This window comes from Nerophis ophidion, linkage group LG28, assembly GCF_033978795.1.
Source record: "Nerophis ophidion isolate RoL-2023_Sa linkage group LG28, RoL_Noph_v1.0, whole genome shotgun sequence".
Lineage (NCBI taxonomy): Eukaryota > Metazoa > Chordata > Actinopteri > Syngnathiformes > Syngnathidae > Nerophis > Nerophis ophidion.
Window position 1 is genome coordinate 4,729,854 of NC_084638.1, and position 18,470 is coordinate 4,748,323.

An 18,470-nucleotide genomic window follows, 5' to 3' on the forward strand; every position below is an offset into this window, starting at 1 on the left:
TGACATGTTTTAAATAGGTTAAAATCCAATCTGCACTTTGTTAGAATATATAACAAATTGGACCAAGCTATATTTCTAACAAAGACAAATCATTATTTCTTCTAGATTTTCCAGAACAAAAATTTTATGAGAAATTCAAAAGACTTTGAAAAAAGATTTAAATTTGATTCTACAGATTTTCTAGATTTGCCAGAATATTTTTTTGAATTTTAATCATAATAAGTGTGAAGAAATATTTCACAAATATTCTCCGTCGAAAAAACAGAAGCTAAAATGAAGAATTAAATTAAAATGTATTTATTATTCTTTACAATAAAAAAATTAATTTACTTGAACATTTATTTAAATTGTCTGGAAAGAAGAGGAAGGAATTTAAAAGGTAAAAAGGTACATGTTTTTAAAAATCCTAAAATAATTTTTTAAGGTTGTATTTTTTTCTCTAAAATTGTCTTTCTGAAAGTTATAAGAAGCAAAGTAAAAATAAGAACTAATTTATTTAAAAAGTGAAGACCACGTCTTTAAAATATTTTCTTGAATTTTCAAATTTTGTTTGAGTTTTGTCTCTCTTAGAATTAAAAATGTCTAGCAAAGCGAAACCAGTTTTCTAGTAAAAAAAATAATTTAAAAAATATAGGCAGCTCACTGGTAAGTGCTGCTATTTGAGCTATTTTTAGAACAGGCCAGCAGGCTACTAATCTGGTCCTTATGGTGACCCCTGATCTAGACGTATCCGTATTCATATTCATATTCATATTCATATTCTCTCGGACAAGGGTCGGCAACCCAAAATGTTGAAAGAGCCATATTGGACCAAAAATACAAAAAACAAATCCGTTTGGAGCCGCAAAACATTAAAAGCCATATTACATACAGATAGTGTGTCATGACATATAAATTGAATTACGAGGACTTAAAGGAAACTAAATGAGTTCAAATATAGCTACAAATGAGGCATAATGAGGCAATATATATATACAGCTAGCCTAAATAGCATGTTAGCATCGATTAGCATGTTAGCATCGATTAGCTTGCAGTCAATATGTCTCATTAGCACACCACATAAGTCAATAACATCAACAAAACTCACCTTTGTGCATTCACGCACGACCTTAAAAGTTTGGTGAACCAAATGAGGCATAAAACACGTCTTAGAAAGTCGGAGAAAGTTATACATGTAAAGCAGGGGTGTCCAAAGTGCGGCCCGGGGGCCATTCGCAGCCCGCAGCTAATCGTTTAACGGCCCGCCACACATTCTGCAAAAATTTCAAAATTGATAGTATTGCAAAAATAAAAAAATAAAAAAACATTTAAAAAAAGTGGAGTAAGGTGAAATCTAATGAGAAAAAGTGGCAATGTTGACACAAAGCTGCCATGCAGACAGTTTTTTTTTCTATTTGTCTTTATTTATTTATTTTTTTCATTGCTCAAAAAAAAAAAGTACAAACAAAATCTGTTATAATGTATCATTACTTAAAAATTATCACTTTAAAATGTTTTATGTGGGAAAAATATTGCCATATGTTATATGGGTGCCATATAAAAACAAAGTTTTGACCAAAGAGCATAAAACAAACAAAATAAGAGTTCAAACTTAAAATCGACAGATATATCGGAAGTTGATCTTGAAATTTAAGTGTTAAAAGTAAAAAAGTTAAAAGTTAGTTTTTTTTTGTCATGATAAAGGGAGTTTTTTGTGGTTGGTGCACTATTTGTAAGTGCATATTGTGTTTTTTATGTTGATTTAATAAAAAAAAACAAAAACATTTTTTAAAATATTTTTTATTTTATTTTTTTATAAAAAATTCTTCTGTAGCCCGGTACCAATCGGCCCACGGCACTAAAGCAGTGGTCCCCCAACCACCGGGCCGCGGAATAATTTTTTATAATTTTTTCTTTAAAAAAAAAAAAATTAATAAAAAATATTTTTTACAAAAAGTTTGGGGACCACTGCTCTAAAGCATTGGTCCCCAACCTTTTTGTAGCTGCGGACCGGTCAACGCTTGATCATTTGTCCTGCGGCCCGGCCAGGAGGGTGGGCGGGGTTTAATTTTATTTTTATTTTTTATTTTGTTGTCATGAAAAAGGGAGGTTTTTTGGGTTGGTGCACTAATTGTAAGTGTATCTTGTCTTTTTATGTTGATTTATTTAAAAAAAAAAAAATATATATATATATATATATATATAGCTGAGATAGGCGCCAGCGCCCCCCGCGACCCCGAAAGGGAATAAGCGGTAGAAAATGGATGGATGGATGGATATATATATATATATATCATTGAACATTACCGCACTCTGGTGTCTGTTAACGTCATCTCTCCTCAGTAACCACAATATATATATATATATATATATATATAGAAAAAAATTTATTAAAAATTATTCTGCGGCCCGGTACCAATTGAGCCGGGGCCCGGTACCGGTGGTTGGGGACTTAAATTAAAGGGAGACCTTTCATTTATTTTATTTTATTTGTATCTATTTTTAAATGGTCCTCAGTAGTCACGTACAAAAAAAAAAACAGTTCCCCTAAAGGGAAACCTTTAATTTAATTTAATCTAACCTTTTTTTTTGTAAATGTGAAGTGAATTTGTGTATTATATTTATATAGCGCTTTTTCTCTAGTGACTCAAAGCGCTTTACATAGTGGAACCCAATATCTAAGTTACATTTAAACCAGTGTGGGTGGCACTGGGAGCAGGTGGGTAAAGTGTCTTGCTCAAGGACACAACGGCAGTGACTCGGATGGCGGAAGCGGGGATCGAACCTGCAACCCTCAAGTTGCTGGCACGGACGCTCTACCGACCGAGCTGTACCGCCCCAAAAGGTCCTCAGTAGTCACGTACAAATGTGTGAGAATTATGCAATTATTTACATTTGGTCCCTATGAACCATTTTAAGTCTTTTTTCCCAGGGTCCCCAGTTAGTGTGAACAGCAAATTACTTCATCAATCCAGAGATTTAAAGACTTGGGCACTGGCCATTTTACCTCTTTTTTTTTTTATATCAATCTATCAATCAATGTTTACTTATAGAGCCCTAAATCACTAGTGTCTCAAAGGGCTGCACAAACCACTACGACATCCTCGGTAGGCCCACATAAGGGCAAGGAAAACTCACACCCAGTGGGACATCGGTGACAATAATGACTATGAGAACATGATACTGTGAAAGTTCAATCCACAATGGATCCAACACAGTGGCGAGAGTCCAGTCCAAAGCGGATCCAACACAGCAGCGAGAGTCCCGTTCACAGCGGAGCCAGCAGGAAACCATCCCAAGCGGAGGCGGATCAGCAGCGCAGAGATGTCCCCAGCCGATACACAGGCAAGCAGTACATGGCCACCGGATCGGACCGGACCGGACCCCCTCCACAAGGGAGAGTGGGACATAGAAGAAAAAGAAAAGAAACGGCAGATCAACTGGTCTAAAAAGGGAGTCTATTTAAAGGCTAGAGTATACAAATGAGTTTTAAGGTGAGACTTAAATGCTTCTACTGAGGTAGCATCTCGAACTGTTACCGGGAGGGCATTCCAGAGTACTGGAGCCCGAACGGAAAACGCTCTACAGCCCGCAGACTTTTTTTGGGCTTTGGGAATCACTAATAAGCCGGAGTCCTTTGAAGGCAGATTTCTTGCCGGGACATATGGTACAATACAATCGGCAAGATAGGATGGAGCTAGACCGTGTAGTATTTTATACGTAAGTAGTAAAACCTTAAAGTCACATCTTAAGTGCACAGGAAGCCAGTGCAGGTGAGCCAGTATAGGTATATATGTATGTATATATGTATATAAAGGTATATACAGTATAGGTATATATGTATGTATATATGTATATAAAGGTATATACAGTATAGGTATATATGTATGTATATATGTATATAAAGGTATATACAGTACAGGTATATATGTATGTATATATGTATATAAAGGTATATACAGTACAGGCGTAATGTGATCAAACTTTCTTGTTCTTGTCAAAAGTCTAGCAGCCGCATTTTGTACCAACTGTAATCTTTTAATGCTAGACATGGGGAGACCCGAAAATAATACGTTACAGTAGTCGAGACGAGACGTAACAAACGCATGGATAATGATCTCGGCGTCTTTAGTGGACAGAATGGAGCGAATTTTAGCGATATTGCGGAGAAAAACCCCGACCCAGAATCAGGTCGTCTGCAGGTGTGTGGGGAGGGCGGCCCGAGGATCGGGACGGGGGGGCACCGCCCGAGCGTCCCTCCCCGCCACGAGGCCCTGAGACTTCATATGTTGTGGTTTGTGCAGCCCTTTGAGACACTAGTGATTTAGGGCTATATAAGTAAACATTGATTGATTTATGCCTCCACAACCTGTAGAAAGTGTGGTCCCCACAAGTCCTGAACAACAACTTGGTCCCCATTCCAAATGATAACCAGTGTGTGTGTGTGTGTGTGTGTGTGTGTGTGTGTGTGTGTGTGTGTGTGTGTGTGTGTGTGTGTGTGTGTGTGCCATCTGCACCTTGCTCATCCAAGACTTGCGCTTGCACATTGCTTTCCTCCTCTTCACAGCCTCCCACAGTCGTCTCTGCCCTTTATTAAAGACAATAGAACACATTTAGAAACGGTGCCGGAAGACAGCAGTAAACAATTCAGACGCTTCTAGAACATTTGCACGTATTGTTCCTTTGCAAAGAATAGCAGTGATTTTATGTCGTGTGTCGTATTCGAGCAGGGGTTTCAAACTCAAACACAGAGTGGGCCAACATTTTAAACGGAACAAAGCCAAGGTTGAACAAATGAACCTTTTAATAGGGACCCAAACAAGTTTTGCATTAAATATTGAACAAGCAAGGCTTATGTAACTTTAGTGACATGCAAAATCCAGTTTCAAATAATAATAATAGTGAATTATATTTATATAGCGCTTTTCTCAAGTGACTCAAAGCGCTTTACATAGTGACACCCGATATCTAAGTTACAGTGGGTGGCACTGGGAGCAGGTGGGTAAAGTGTCTTGCCCAAGGACACAACGGCAGTGACTAGGATGGCACAAGCGGGAATCGAACCTGCAACCCTCAAGTTGCTGGCACGGCCACTCTACCGACCGAGCTATGCCGCCCTTTTAATAATAATTAAAAGAATATCAATGGCATATCAAACAAAATGTAAATAAAAATTGTATGTCTTTTTTTCTATTTGCAATCTTCTGAGGTAAATGTCACATTTTTCCCACAGGCTAATAATAAATTTGAAAATAAAATAACAATAATGAATGAACCAAACATTCCAGCCTTGAAGTAGCAAGAGAAAAATGCATGGCTAAAACGTTAATTATTGCTCAGTTTGCTGGAAGTTTCCCGGAAAAGAGTTAGTGCTGCAAGGGTTTCTGGGTATTTGTTCTGTTGTGTTACGGTGCGGATGTTCACCCGAAATGTGTTTGTCATTCTTGTTTGGTGTGGGTTCACAGTGTGGCGCATATTTGTAACAGTGCTAAAGTGGTTTATACGGCCACCCTCGGTGTGACCTGTATGGCTTTTGACTAAGTATGCCTTGCATTCACTTGTGTGTGTAAAAGTCACAAATATTATGTGACACGCTGTTAGTATGGAGGAAAAGCGGACTTGACGGCAGTGCCTTAAATGCACGCCCCCAGGTGGAAATGGGTAGAAATTCAGGAGTATGGTTGCCCCGGGAGATTTTCAGGAGGGGCACTGAACTTCGGGAGTCTACCGGGAAAATTAGGAGGGTTGGCAAGTATGAGTATTAGCGGTGAATGCGGTGTTACTGCGGTACCGACGCTGTTCGATACCGGTGGGCCAGCTCTAATGCTAAATTGATATTGCCTCAAGGGGCCGCGGGCCAGAGTTTGACACCCATGTATTAGAGACAAGAGTAGTGGTGTGCATAGGACAGGCACATTATTATTGACTATTGATTAATCACAACTGGAAGCAATGCAGGAAAGACGCAATGAAATGCATCGCTTGAAATGCATTGTTGGGTCTCGAGTAGTTTGTCGTCTAAAGAAAAGGCTCTCAAACTTTTTGGAAGCATGTCAAAATGAACTTACTTATGACTGCCAGGCAACTGACATGGTAAAAGCGTTATTCACATGTGAATAATGCTGTATAATAGACTGTATTTATGTTATTCACATGTGAATAATGCTGTATAATAGGCTGTATTTATGTTATTCACATGTGAATAATGCTGTATAATAGACTGTATTTATGTTATTCACATGTGAATAATGCTGTACAATAGGCTGTATTTATGTTATTCACATGTGAATAATGCTGTATAATAGACTGTATTTATGTTATTCACATGTGAATAATGCTGTACAATAGGCTGTATTTATGTTATTCACATGTGAATAATGCTGTATAATAGGCTGTATTTATGTTATTCACATGTGAATAACGATGTTTAATAGGCTGTATTTATGTTATTCACATGTGAATAATGCTGTATAATAGACTGTATTTATATTATTCACATGTGAATAATGCTGTACAATAGACTGTATTTATGTTATTCACATGTGAATAACGCTGTATAATAGGCTGTATTTATGTTATTCACATGTGAATAATGCTGTATAATAGACTGTATTTATATTATTCACATGTGAATAATGCTGTACAATAGACTGTATTTATGTTATTCACATGTGAATAATGCTGTATAATAGACTGTATTTATATTACTCACATGTGAATAATGCTGTATAATAGACTGTATTTATATTATTCACATGTGAATAATGCTGTATAATAGACTGTATTTATATTATTCACATGTGAATAACGCTGTATAATAGACTGTATTTATATTATTCACATGTGAATAATGCTGTATAATAGACTGTATTTATATTATTCACATGTGAATAATGCTGTATAATAGACTGTATTTATATTATTCACATGTGAATAATGCTGTATAATAGACTGTATATATGTTATTCACATGTGAATAATGCTGTATAATAGGCTGTATTTATGTTATTCACATGTGAATAATGCTGTATAATAGGCTGTATTTATGTTATTCACGTGTGAATAACGCTGTATAATAGACTGCATTTATGTTATTCACATGCGAATAACGCTGTATAATAGACTGTATTTATATTACTCACATGTGAATAATGCCGTATAATGGACTATATTAGTCACATGTGAAAAATGTTGTATTATAGACTATATTATTCACATGTGAATAATGCTGTATATTAGACTGTATTTATATTGTTCACATGTGAATAATGTTGTATAATAGACTGTATTTGTATTGTTCACATGTGAATAACGCTGCATAACTGATTGCATTTATGTTATTCACATGTGAATAACGCTGTAAATAGACTGTATTTATGTTATTCACATGTGAATAATGCTGTACAATAGACTGTATTCATGTTATTCACATGTGAATAACGCTGTATAATAGGCTGTATTTATGTTATTCACATGTGAATAATGCTGTATAATAGACTGTATTTATGTTATTCACGTGTGAATAACGCTGTATAATAGACTGTATTTATATTACTCACATGTGAATAATGCCGTATAATAGACTATATTAGTCACATGTGAAAAATGTTGTATTATAGACTATATTATTCACATGTGAATAATGCTGTATATTAGACTGTATTTATATTGTTCACATGTGAATAACGCTGCATAACTGATTGCATTTATGTTATTCACATGTGAATAACGCTGTAAATAGACTGTATTTATGTTATTCACATGTAAATAATGATGTATATTAGACTGTATTTATGTTATTCACATGTGAATAATGCTGTATAATACTGTGTTTCCGTTAAGTACATGTGAATAATGTTGTATAATAGACTATTTATATCACTCACATGTGAATAATGCTGTATAATAGACTGTATTTATGTTATTCACATGTGAATAATGCTGTATAAAAGACTATATTATTTACATGTGAATAATGCTGTATAATACACTATTTATATTACTCACATGTGAATAATGTTGTATAATAGACTGTATTGATATTATTCACATGTGAATAATGCTGTTAAATAGACTGTATTTATGTTATTAACATGTGAATAATGCTGTATAATACTGTATTTATATTATTCACATGTAAATAATTATGTAGTATATTACTGTATTTATATTATTCACATGTGAATAATGCTCTATTATAGACTGTATTTATATTATTCACATGTGAATAATGCTGTATAATAGACTATTTATGTTATTCACATGTGAATAATGCTGTATAATAGACTGTATTTATATTACTCACATGTGAATAATGCTGTTAAATAGACTGTATTTATGTTATTAACATGTGAATAATGCTGTATAATAGGCTGTATTTATGTTATTCACATGTGAATAATGCTGTACAATAGACTGTATTTATGTTATTCACATGTGAATAACGCTGTATAATAGGCTGTATTTATGTTATTCACATGTGAATAATGCTGTATAATAGGCTGTATTTATGTTATTCACGTGTGAATAACGCTGTATAATAGACTGCATTTATGTTATTCACATGCGAATAACGCTGTATAATAGACTGTATTTATATTACTCACATGTGAATAATGCCGTATAATAGACTATATTAGTCACATGTGAAAAATGTTATTCACATGTGAATAATGCTGTATAATAGACTGGATTTATATTATTCACATGTGAATAATGCTGTATATTAGACTGTATTTATATTGTTCACATGTGAATAATGTTGTATAATAGACTGTATTTATATTGTTCACATGTGAATAACGCTGCATAACTGATTGCATTTATGTTATTCACATGTGAATAACGCTGTAAATAGACTGTATTTATGTTATTCACATGTAAATAATGATGTATATTAGACTGTATTTATGTTATTCACATGTGAATAATGCTGTATAATACTGTGTTTCCGTTAAGTACATGTGAATAATGTTGTATAATAGACTATTTATATCACTCACATGTGAATAATGCTGTATAATAGACTGTATTTATGTTATTCACATGTGAATAATGCTGTATAAAAGACTATATTATTTACATGTGAATAATGCTTTATAATACTGTATTTACGTTATTCACATGTGAATAATGCTGTATAATACACTATTTATATTACTCACATGTGAATAATGTTGTATAATAGACTGTATTGATATTATTCACATGTGAATAATGCTGTTAAATAGACTGTATTTATGTTATTAACATGTGAATAATGCTGTATAATAGACTGTATTTATATTATTCACATGTAAATAATTATGTAGTATATTACTGTATTTATATATTCACATGTGAATAATGCTCTATTATAGACTGTATTTATATTATTCACATGTGAATAATGCTGTATAATAGACTATGTTATTCACATGTGAATAATGCTGTATAATAGACTGTATTTATATTACTCACATGTGAATAATGCTGACTCATAGACTATTTATGTTATTCACATGTGAATAATGCTGTATAATACTGTATTTACATTATTCACATGTGAATAATGCTGTATAATGGACTATTTATATTGTTCACATGTGAATAACACTGCATAACTGATTGCATTTATGTTATTCACATGTGAATAACGCTGTATAATAGACTGTATTTATGTTATTCACATGTGAAAAATGATGTATAATACTGTGTTTACGTTATTCACATGTGAATAATGTTGTATAAAATACTGTATTTATGTTATTCTTGTGTGAATAATGCTGTATATTACTGTATTTATAATATTCACATGTGAATAATGCTATATAACAGACTATTTATATTATTCACATGTGAATAATGCTGTATAATAAACTGTATATTATTCACATGTGAATAACATAAATACAGTCTATTTTACAGCATTATTCACATGTGAGTAATATAAATACAGTCAATTATACAGCATTATTCACACAAGAATAACATAAATACAGTCTATTATACAACATTATTCACATGTGAATAACGTAAATACAGTCTATTATACAGCATTATTCACATGTGAATAATATAAATACAGTCCATTATACAGCATTATCTACATGTGAATAACATAAATGCAGTCTATTATACAGCATTATTCACATGTGAATAATATAAATACAGCCTATTATACAGCATTATTCACATGTGAATAACGTAAATACAGTCTATTATACAGCATTATTCACATGTGAATAATATAAACACAGTCTATTAGACAGCATAATTCACATGTGACTAATGTAAATATAGTCTATTGTACAGCATTATTCACATGTGAATATTACAAATACAGTCTATTATACAGCATTATTCACATGTGAATAATGTAAATACAGTTTATCATATGTTATTCACATACTTCTTCCAGAAAAAAAAAGCGACAAATATTAACGTAAACCAACAAAAATAAAACTCGTACTCACCGGGCCGTCCCATGCCAATCTTCTCAAGATCTTCATTCTTGACATAGTCGAAATGGGACAGCCGCGTGACGTTCAGGTCATCCCTGATCCGCAGGAAGTACTGCTGCAATTGTACTTCCACCAGCAGCTCCAGCAGCCACTCCGTGCCTTCCTCGCACTGCATGCCGTTGCCCAGTTTCTGCCAACACACGCACATCGAATACGTTATTCTCCGCTCGACTCTCTGATCCACCACGTTTGAGTGGTCCACGGGGCATGAAGGCCATTGTGTCGTCATCGGACTCCACGGATGGGGAATTTCCTGTGTGAGGTCACAAGGTTCCCAGGACAATGTCAGGAAGGTCATGGCTTCCCCTTTTGTTATTTAGACCGTATTAACGGCTGTGGTGAAAGGTCACTTCCTATTGCTGACCCAAAGCCATAAAAACCCGTGCTCAACAGAAGACTGTGTCCTCTTCAGGTCCTTAAAGCGATGGTTCCGCCACATGTCCACATCCCTAGGGCCGCTTTCAGTGATTTCCAGCGTGGAATTGTCATCGGATGCCACCTGTGCGACAAATCCGGTCGTGAAATTTCCTCGCTCGTACTCATTCCAAAGTCAACTGTCGGCTTTATTAGAAGAAAATGGAAGATTTTGGGAACAACAGCAACTCAGCCCCCAAGTGGTAGGCCACGTAAACTGACATAGAGCGCATAGGGCAAAGACTTCCTGCACAGTCAGTTGCTACAGAGCTCCAAACTTCATGTGGCCTTCCAATTAGCCCACGTACAGTACGCAGAGAGCATCATGAAATGGGTTTTTCATGGCCGGGCAGCTGAATCTAAGCCATAAATCACCGAGTCCAATGCAAAGTGGTGTAAAGCAGTTGTCCCCAACCTTATTGTAGCTGCGGACCGGGGGATGATTTTTTGTTGTTGTTTTCTTTTTCGGACTGTATCCCTGCAGACTGTATTGATCTAAATCAGGGGTGTCAAACCCATTTTAGACAGGGGGGCCACATGGAGAAAAATCTTCTCCCAAGTGGGCCGGACTGGTAAAAATCACGGCAAGATAACTTAAAAATAAAGACAAATACAGATTGTTTTCTTTGTTTAAAAATAGGACAAGCACATTCTGAAGATGTACAAATCATAATGTTGTCGGGTTTGTTTTACACTTACATGTTGCGGCTAGTAGTATTCTATCTTTATTTGTCGTGTGTGGAAAACTTGCATTTCCAGGTTTTGCGAGAATGTTCTATTTTCCAATAAATACTCTTTGTGCTTTTTAACAATTGTCTTTTCGTCAGCCTCGCGCTCGCTCGTGCTCCACAATCAACCACCCCTCTCTCCTTCCCGGCTGCTGCCTTTAACAGAGCGACAGGTGATTAGATGAACCCGCCCAGGTGGGCCATCTACGCACCTGTCGCTGATCTCGAATTCGTTCCTGGCACACCCTGCTTCGTTGCAGGACTGCAGGCCACGCCACCCCTCCACATCGTTATTTATACTTTCTGAATAAATTATGTGATAATGTTCATCAGACAACTCATTTTCAATCTATCAGGATAAAGAAAATAACAAAATCAAATTACAGGATGTTATTTATGTAGTTTGCTGTGTTTTTTTTTCTTTTCTTCTTACATATGTAGCATAATCTAGATTAGAAAGATACAAATAATTGATATTGCGACATCTAGTGGACACATCTAGAACAGCAGTTTTTTTTATTCAAAAATTTCGGCTCATTTTTATACTTCGCAAACTCCGGATAAAACCTGTTCATTTGACACCCCTGATCAATATTTATAAATAATGTATATATTGTGTTTTTTTATGTTGATTTAATTTAAAAAAATATATATATATTATATATATTTATTCATTTTTTATTTTTTTTAATTTCTTGTGCGGCCCAATACCAATCCGTCCGCGGACCGGTACCGGGTCGAGGCACGGTGGTTGAGGACCACTGATGTAGACCACAAGGAAGTGATTTAAATAAAAGAAAATCCATAAGACCCTTTTAATGGACCTAATCCTGTGCGCCTTTTGTATGATAATAGACCCTAATAGACCGGCTAAAAAATAAGAATTACAAAAATAAGAATCAAAAAGCAGTATTAAATCAGTGGTCCCCAACATTTTTATTTTCTTTCTTTATTTATTTTTTTTGTCATTAAAAAGGTTTTTTGGGGGGTTGGTGCACTAATTGTAAGTGTATCTTGTGTTTTTTATGTTGATTTAATTTAGAAATAATAATAATAATTAAAAAAATAATAATAATAATAAAGAATTATTCCAATCGAGCCGCGGCCCAGTGGTTGGGGACCACTGGTGTAAAGCGCGTCGCCACTGGACTCGAGAGCAGTGGAGACGCCTTCTCTGGAGCGATGAATCACTATTTTCCATCTGGCAATCTGATGGATCAGTCTGGGTTTGGAGTTTGCCAGGAGAACGCGACTGCATTGTGCCGAGTGTGGAATTTGGTGGAGGAGGAATTATGGCGCGGGTCAGTTTTTCAGGAATTGGGCTTGGCTGCTTAGTTCCAGTGAAAGGAACTTTGAATGCTCCAGGATACCAAAACATTTTGGACGATTCCATGGGATGGCACTTCAAGTTTATATGTGAGTAAAGGCAGGTGGCCACATTTTTGCAGCTATTACTGTCATGTCTGTGTGATTATGTTTTGTTTTAGTTATGTTCGGTTTTGTTTTTGGACTCTTTGTGTACTTTTGTTTATCTTTGTCACCATAGCAACTCATTCGTTTTAGCCTTGTCCTCATGTCACGCACCTGTCTCACGTTTTTTGCACTCGCACACCTGTTTTCACTAGTCAACACAGTATTATTTAAGCCTGTCTGTTTCTGTTCTTCGTCCTGGCAACATCACGGTCTATAAGCTCCTTCACACGTCTACCAGCTGCTACGCACCTTGCAATGATCCATGTCCCGTTCACAGTTTCATGTCAAGAAAGTTTTTGTTTATAGTTCATAGTTAATTGCCTTTGTGCTAGTCTTTTGTTTTTCATTAGTCAAGTTTGTTCTCCGCGCCTTTTGTTTGTTCCTGTTTTTTTAGTTATGGTGTTAATAAAAAACATATAATTACATTCACGTCTCGCCCGTGCCAACTTTCCTTTACCTAGGGAAACAATCCACGCCCGAGTCCAAATCGTGACAATTACAGCTTCAACTCTTCTGGGAAGGCTGTCCACAAGGTTGCAGAGTGTGTTTATAGGAATTTTCCACCATTCTTCCAAAAGCGCAATGGTGAGAAGTCCTGGCTTTCGGTCCCCGTTCTAATTCACCCCCGTGTGTAAAGGATATCACCGCATGGGCTCAAGGAACGCTTCAGAAAACCGCTGTCAGTAACTATAGTTCGTCGCTACGTCCGTAAGTGCAAGTTAAAACTCTACTTTGCAAAGCAAAAGCCATTAATCAACAACACCCAGAAACGCCGCCGGCTTCACATGGGCCCGAGCTCATCTAAAATGGACTGATGCAAAATGGAAAAGAGTTTTGTGGTCCGACGAGTCCACATTTCAAATTGTTTTTTGGAAACTGCGGACGTCGTGTCCTCCGAACAGGAGAGGAAAAGAACCATCCGGACTGTTATAGGCGCAAAGTTGAAAAGCCAGCATCTGTGATGGTATGAAGGTGTATTATTGCCCAAGGTATGGGTAACTTACACATCTGCGCTAAAAGGTACATACAGCTTTTGGAGCAACATATGTTGCCATCCAAGCAACGTCTTTTTCATGGACGCCCCTGATTATTTCAGCAAGACAATGCCACAATCAGCACATGTTACAACAGCGTGGCTTTGTACTAAAGGAGTGCGGGTACTAGACTGGCCTGCCTGTAGTCCGGACCTGTCTCCCATTGAAAATATGTGGCACATTATGAAGTCTAAAATACCACAACTGAGACCCCAGACTGTTGAACCCTATTTTATCTATGTTTCTATGTTCTTTCTAGTGTTTTTATTTCTATTTTGATGTTCTATTATATATTCTAACTTTCTATTTTTATTTTTTCCTTTTTTTATTTTTCAATACTTTGTAGCACTTTGAGATTTTAACATTTCTATTTCTATTTTATCTATGTTTCTATGTTTTATCTAGCGTTTATATACTGTTTTTTATTTCCATTTTAATTGTCTATTATATATTCTAATTTTCTATTTTTATTTTTGTACCTTTTTTTTTCAATATTTTGTCACACTTTGAGCTTTTATCTATGTCTCTATGTTTCATCTAGTATTTATCTAGTGATATTATTTCTATTTTAATTTTCTATTATATATTCCAACTTTCTATTTTTATTTTTTGACCTTTTTTTATTTATTTTTTCAATACTTTGTGGCACTTTGAGATTTTTACAAATATTTTATTTCTATTTTATCTATGTTTTTACGTTTTATCTAGTGTCTATCGAGTGTTTTTATTTCAATTTGAATTTTCTATTATATATTCCAACTTTCTATTTTTATTTTTTGACCTTTTTTTTATTTTTATTTTTCAATACTTTGTGGCACTTTGATATTTTTACAATTATTTTATTTATATTTTATCTATGTTTCTACGCTTCATCTAGTGTTTTTATTTCAATTTTAATTTTCTATTATATATATTCAAATTTTCCATTTTTATTGTTTACCTTTTTAATTTTTTTTTTCAATACTTTGTAGCACTTTGAGATTTTAACAAATATTTTCATTTCTTTTTTATCCATGTTTCTATGTTTTATCTAGTGTTTAGCTAGTGTTTTTATTTCTATTTTAATTGTCTACTATATATTCTAACTTTTCTATTTTTATTTTGACCCTTTTTTTATTTTTTTCAATACTTTGTAGCACTTTGAAATTTTAACAAATATTTTTTATTTCTATTCTATTTATGTTTCTATGTTTTATCTAGTGTTCATCTAGTGTTTTTATTTCCATTTTAATTGTCTATTACATATATTTTAACTTTTTATTTTTTAAATGCTATTTATTCATTAATTTTTTTTTAAACTTTGTAGCACCTTTGAGTGCTTATTATTATTATTATTATTATTATTAATTACTTCTTCTACTGGGTGGAACAAGGCGCCCGTTGTTTAGATTGAGCACTGCTGCCACCTAACTGCAGACTTGTGTACTGTTCTAACATGAATGCTGGAATACAGACACAAATAATGCTGCTAGTGACCCCAGCCCCCCTGCCTTCAAGATAACCTCATAGCTGTTTGCTCATTGATGTCATAAGTGAAGCCTTGACATAAGTCTCTTGGAATGCTCTCGGTATGTTTACATTACATTCCCCTGCCAAGCAACCGAAAAGACGGCCGCAAGTATGACCTTCTTACGCAGTTACGCATACGTGTTAGTTCCAACACCGGGGGAAAAGATGCAACTCTGCTTCCTCTCTGGACTCTTTGCCACAGCACTGTCACACCGGCAGTCAAAGGTCTCAGGATAAAGGTTCGACATTTTGCCAGTGGCATCATTTATTAGATTAGCAGCGTCTTCTCCCCGTCATCTTATTTGTAGCCGTGTAGCGTGCAAGGACGGGCGTGGAAGAAGTGCCAAAAGATGGCGCTAACTGTTCTAATGACATTCAGACTTGGGTGAATAATGTAAGGTCACTACACCGGTATGTTTTAGCGCTTTCATGGCGAGTCTACTGACAGATATAAGTAAGAACTTGGGTGAATAATGTAAGGTCACTACACCGGTATGTTTTAGTGCTTTCATGGCGAGTCTGCTGACAGATATAAGTAAGAACTTGGGCTACAGCAGTGTCACACCGGCAGTCAAAGGTCTCAGGATAAAGGTTCGACTTTTTGCCAGTGGCATTATTTATTAGATTAGCAGCGTCTTCTCTCCGTCATCTTTGTTGTAGCCGTGTAGCGTGCAAGGACGGGAGTGGAAGAAGTGTCAAAAGATGGCGCTAACTGTTCCAATGACTTTCAGACTAGTATAAATAATATAAACTCCCCACACCGGTTTGTTTTAGCGCTTTCATGGCGAGTCTACTGACAGATATAAGTAAGAACTTGGGTGAATAATGTAAGGTCACTACACCGGTATGTTTTAGCGCTTTCATGGCGAGTCTACTGACAGATATAAGTAAGAACTTGGGTGAATAATGTAAGGTCACTACACCGGTATGTTTTAGTGCTTTCATGGCGAGTCTGCTGACAGATATAAGTAAGAACTTGGGCTACAGCAGTGTCACACCGGCAGTCAAAGGTCTCAGGATAAAGGTTCGACTTTTTGCCAGTGGCATTATTTATTAGATTAGCAGCGTCTTCTCTCCGTTATCTTTGTTGTAGCCGTGTAGCGTGCAAGGACGGGCGTGGAAGAAGTGTCAAAAGATGGCGCTAACTGTTCCAATCACTTTCAGACTAGTATAAATAATATAAACTCCCCACACCGGTATGTTTTAGCGCTTTCATGGCGAGTCTACTGACAGATATAAGTAAGAACTTGGGTGAATAATGTAAGGTCACTACACCGGTATGTTTTAGTGCTTTCATGGCGAGTCTGCTGACAGATATAAGTAAGAACTTGGGCTACAGCAGTGTCACACCGGCAGTCAAAGGTCTCAGGATAAAGGTTCGACTTTTTGCCAGTGCCATTATTTATTAGATTAGCAGCGTCTTCTCTCCGTTATCTTTGTTGTAGCCGTGTAGCGTGCAAGGACGGGAGTGGAAGAAGTGTCAAAAGATGGCGCTAACTGTTCCAATGACTTTCAGACTAGTATAAATAATATAAACTCCCCACACCGGTTTGTTTTAGCGCTTTCATGGCGAGTCTACTGACAGATATAAGTAAGAACTTGGGTGAATAATGTAAAGTCACTATACCGGTATGTTTTAGCGCTTTCATGGCGAGTCTACTGACAGATATAAGTAAGAACTTGGGTGAATAATGTAAACTCACTACACCGCTACGTTTTAGTGCTTCCATGGCGAGTCTACTGACAGATATGAGTAAGAACTTGGAATACAGCACTGTCACACCAGCAGTCAAAGGGTTCGCCATTTTGCCAGTGGCATCATTTATTAGATTAGCAGCATCTTCTCCCCGTCATCTTTGTTGTAGCCGTGTAGCGTGCAAGGACGGGAGTGGAAGAAGTGTCAAAAGATGGCGCTAACTGTTCCAATGACTTTCAGACTAGTATAAATAATATAAACTCCCCACACCGGTTTGTTTTAGCGCTTTCATGGCGAGTCTACTGACAGATATAAGTAAGAACTTGGGTGAATAATGTGAGGTCACTACACCGGTATGTTTTAGTGCTTTCATGGCGAGTCTACTGACAGATATAAGTAAGAACTTGGGTGAATAATGTAAACTCACTACACCGGTACGTTTTAGCGCTTTCATGGCGAGTCTACTGACAGATATAAGTAAGAACTTGGGTGAATAATGTAAAGTCACTACACCGGTACGTTTTAGCGCTCTCATGGCGAGTCTACTGACAGATATAAGTAAGAACTTGGGTGATTAATGTTAAGTCACTACACCGGTATGTTTTAGTGCTTTCATGGCGAGTCTACTGACAGATATAAGTAAGAACTTGGGTGAATAATGTAAACTCACTACACCGGTACGTTTTAGCGCTTTCATGGCGAGTCTACTGACAGATATAAGTAAGAACTTGGGTGAATAATGTAAAGTCACTACACCGGTACGTTTTAGCGCTCTCATGGCGAGTCTACTGACAGATATAAGTAAGAACTTGGGTGATTAATGTTAAGTCACTACACCGGTATGTTTTAGTGCTTTCATGGCGAGTCTACTGACAGATATAAGTAAGAACTTGGGCTACAGCAGTGTCACACCGGCAGTCAAAGGTCTCAGGATAAAGGTTCGACTTTTTGCCAGTGGCATTATTTATTAGATTAGCAGCGTCTTCTCTCCGTTATCTTTGTTGTAGCCGTGTAGCGTGCAAGGACGGGAGTGGAAGAAATGTCAAAAGATGGCGCTAATTGTTCCAATGACATTCAGACTTGGGTAAATAATGTAAACTCCCCACACCGGTTTGTTTTAGCGCTTTTATGGCGA

The 18,470-nt window shown here is 36.1% G+C and overlaps 1 protein-coding gene across 4 annotated transcripts in view; it reads right to left on the reverse strand.

Annotated features, from left to right (window-relative positions):
- tnk2b (tyrosine kinase, non-receptor, 2b) overlaps positions 1-18,470 on the reverse strand; it is a 194,768-nt gene that overhangs the window by 66,821 nt on the left and 109,477 nt on the right. For all 4 annotated transcript variants that reach the window (XM_061890341.1, XM_061890339.1, XM_061890340.1 and 1 more), the window contains 2 exons: positions 10,434-10,611; positions 4,497-4,567 (listed from right to left, as the gene is read on the reverse strand). In XM_061890341.1, the coding sequence (XP_061746325.1) occupies positions 4,497-4,567; positions 10,434-10,596 (234 nt within the window). In that variant the 5' untranslated portion in view covers positions 10,597-10,611. The remainder of the gene's footprint in view (positions 1-4,496; positions 4,568-10,433; positions 10,612-18,470) is intronic.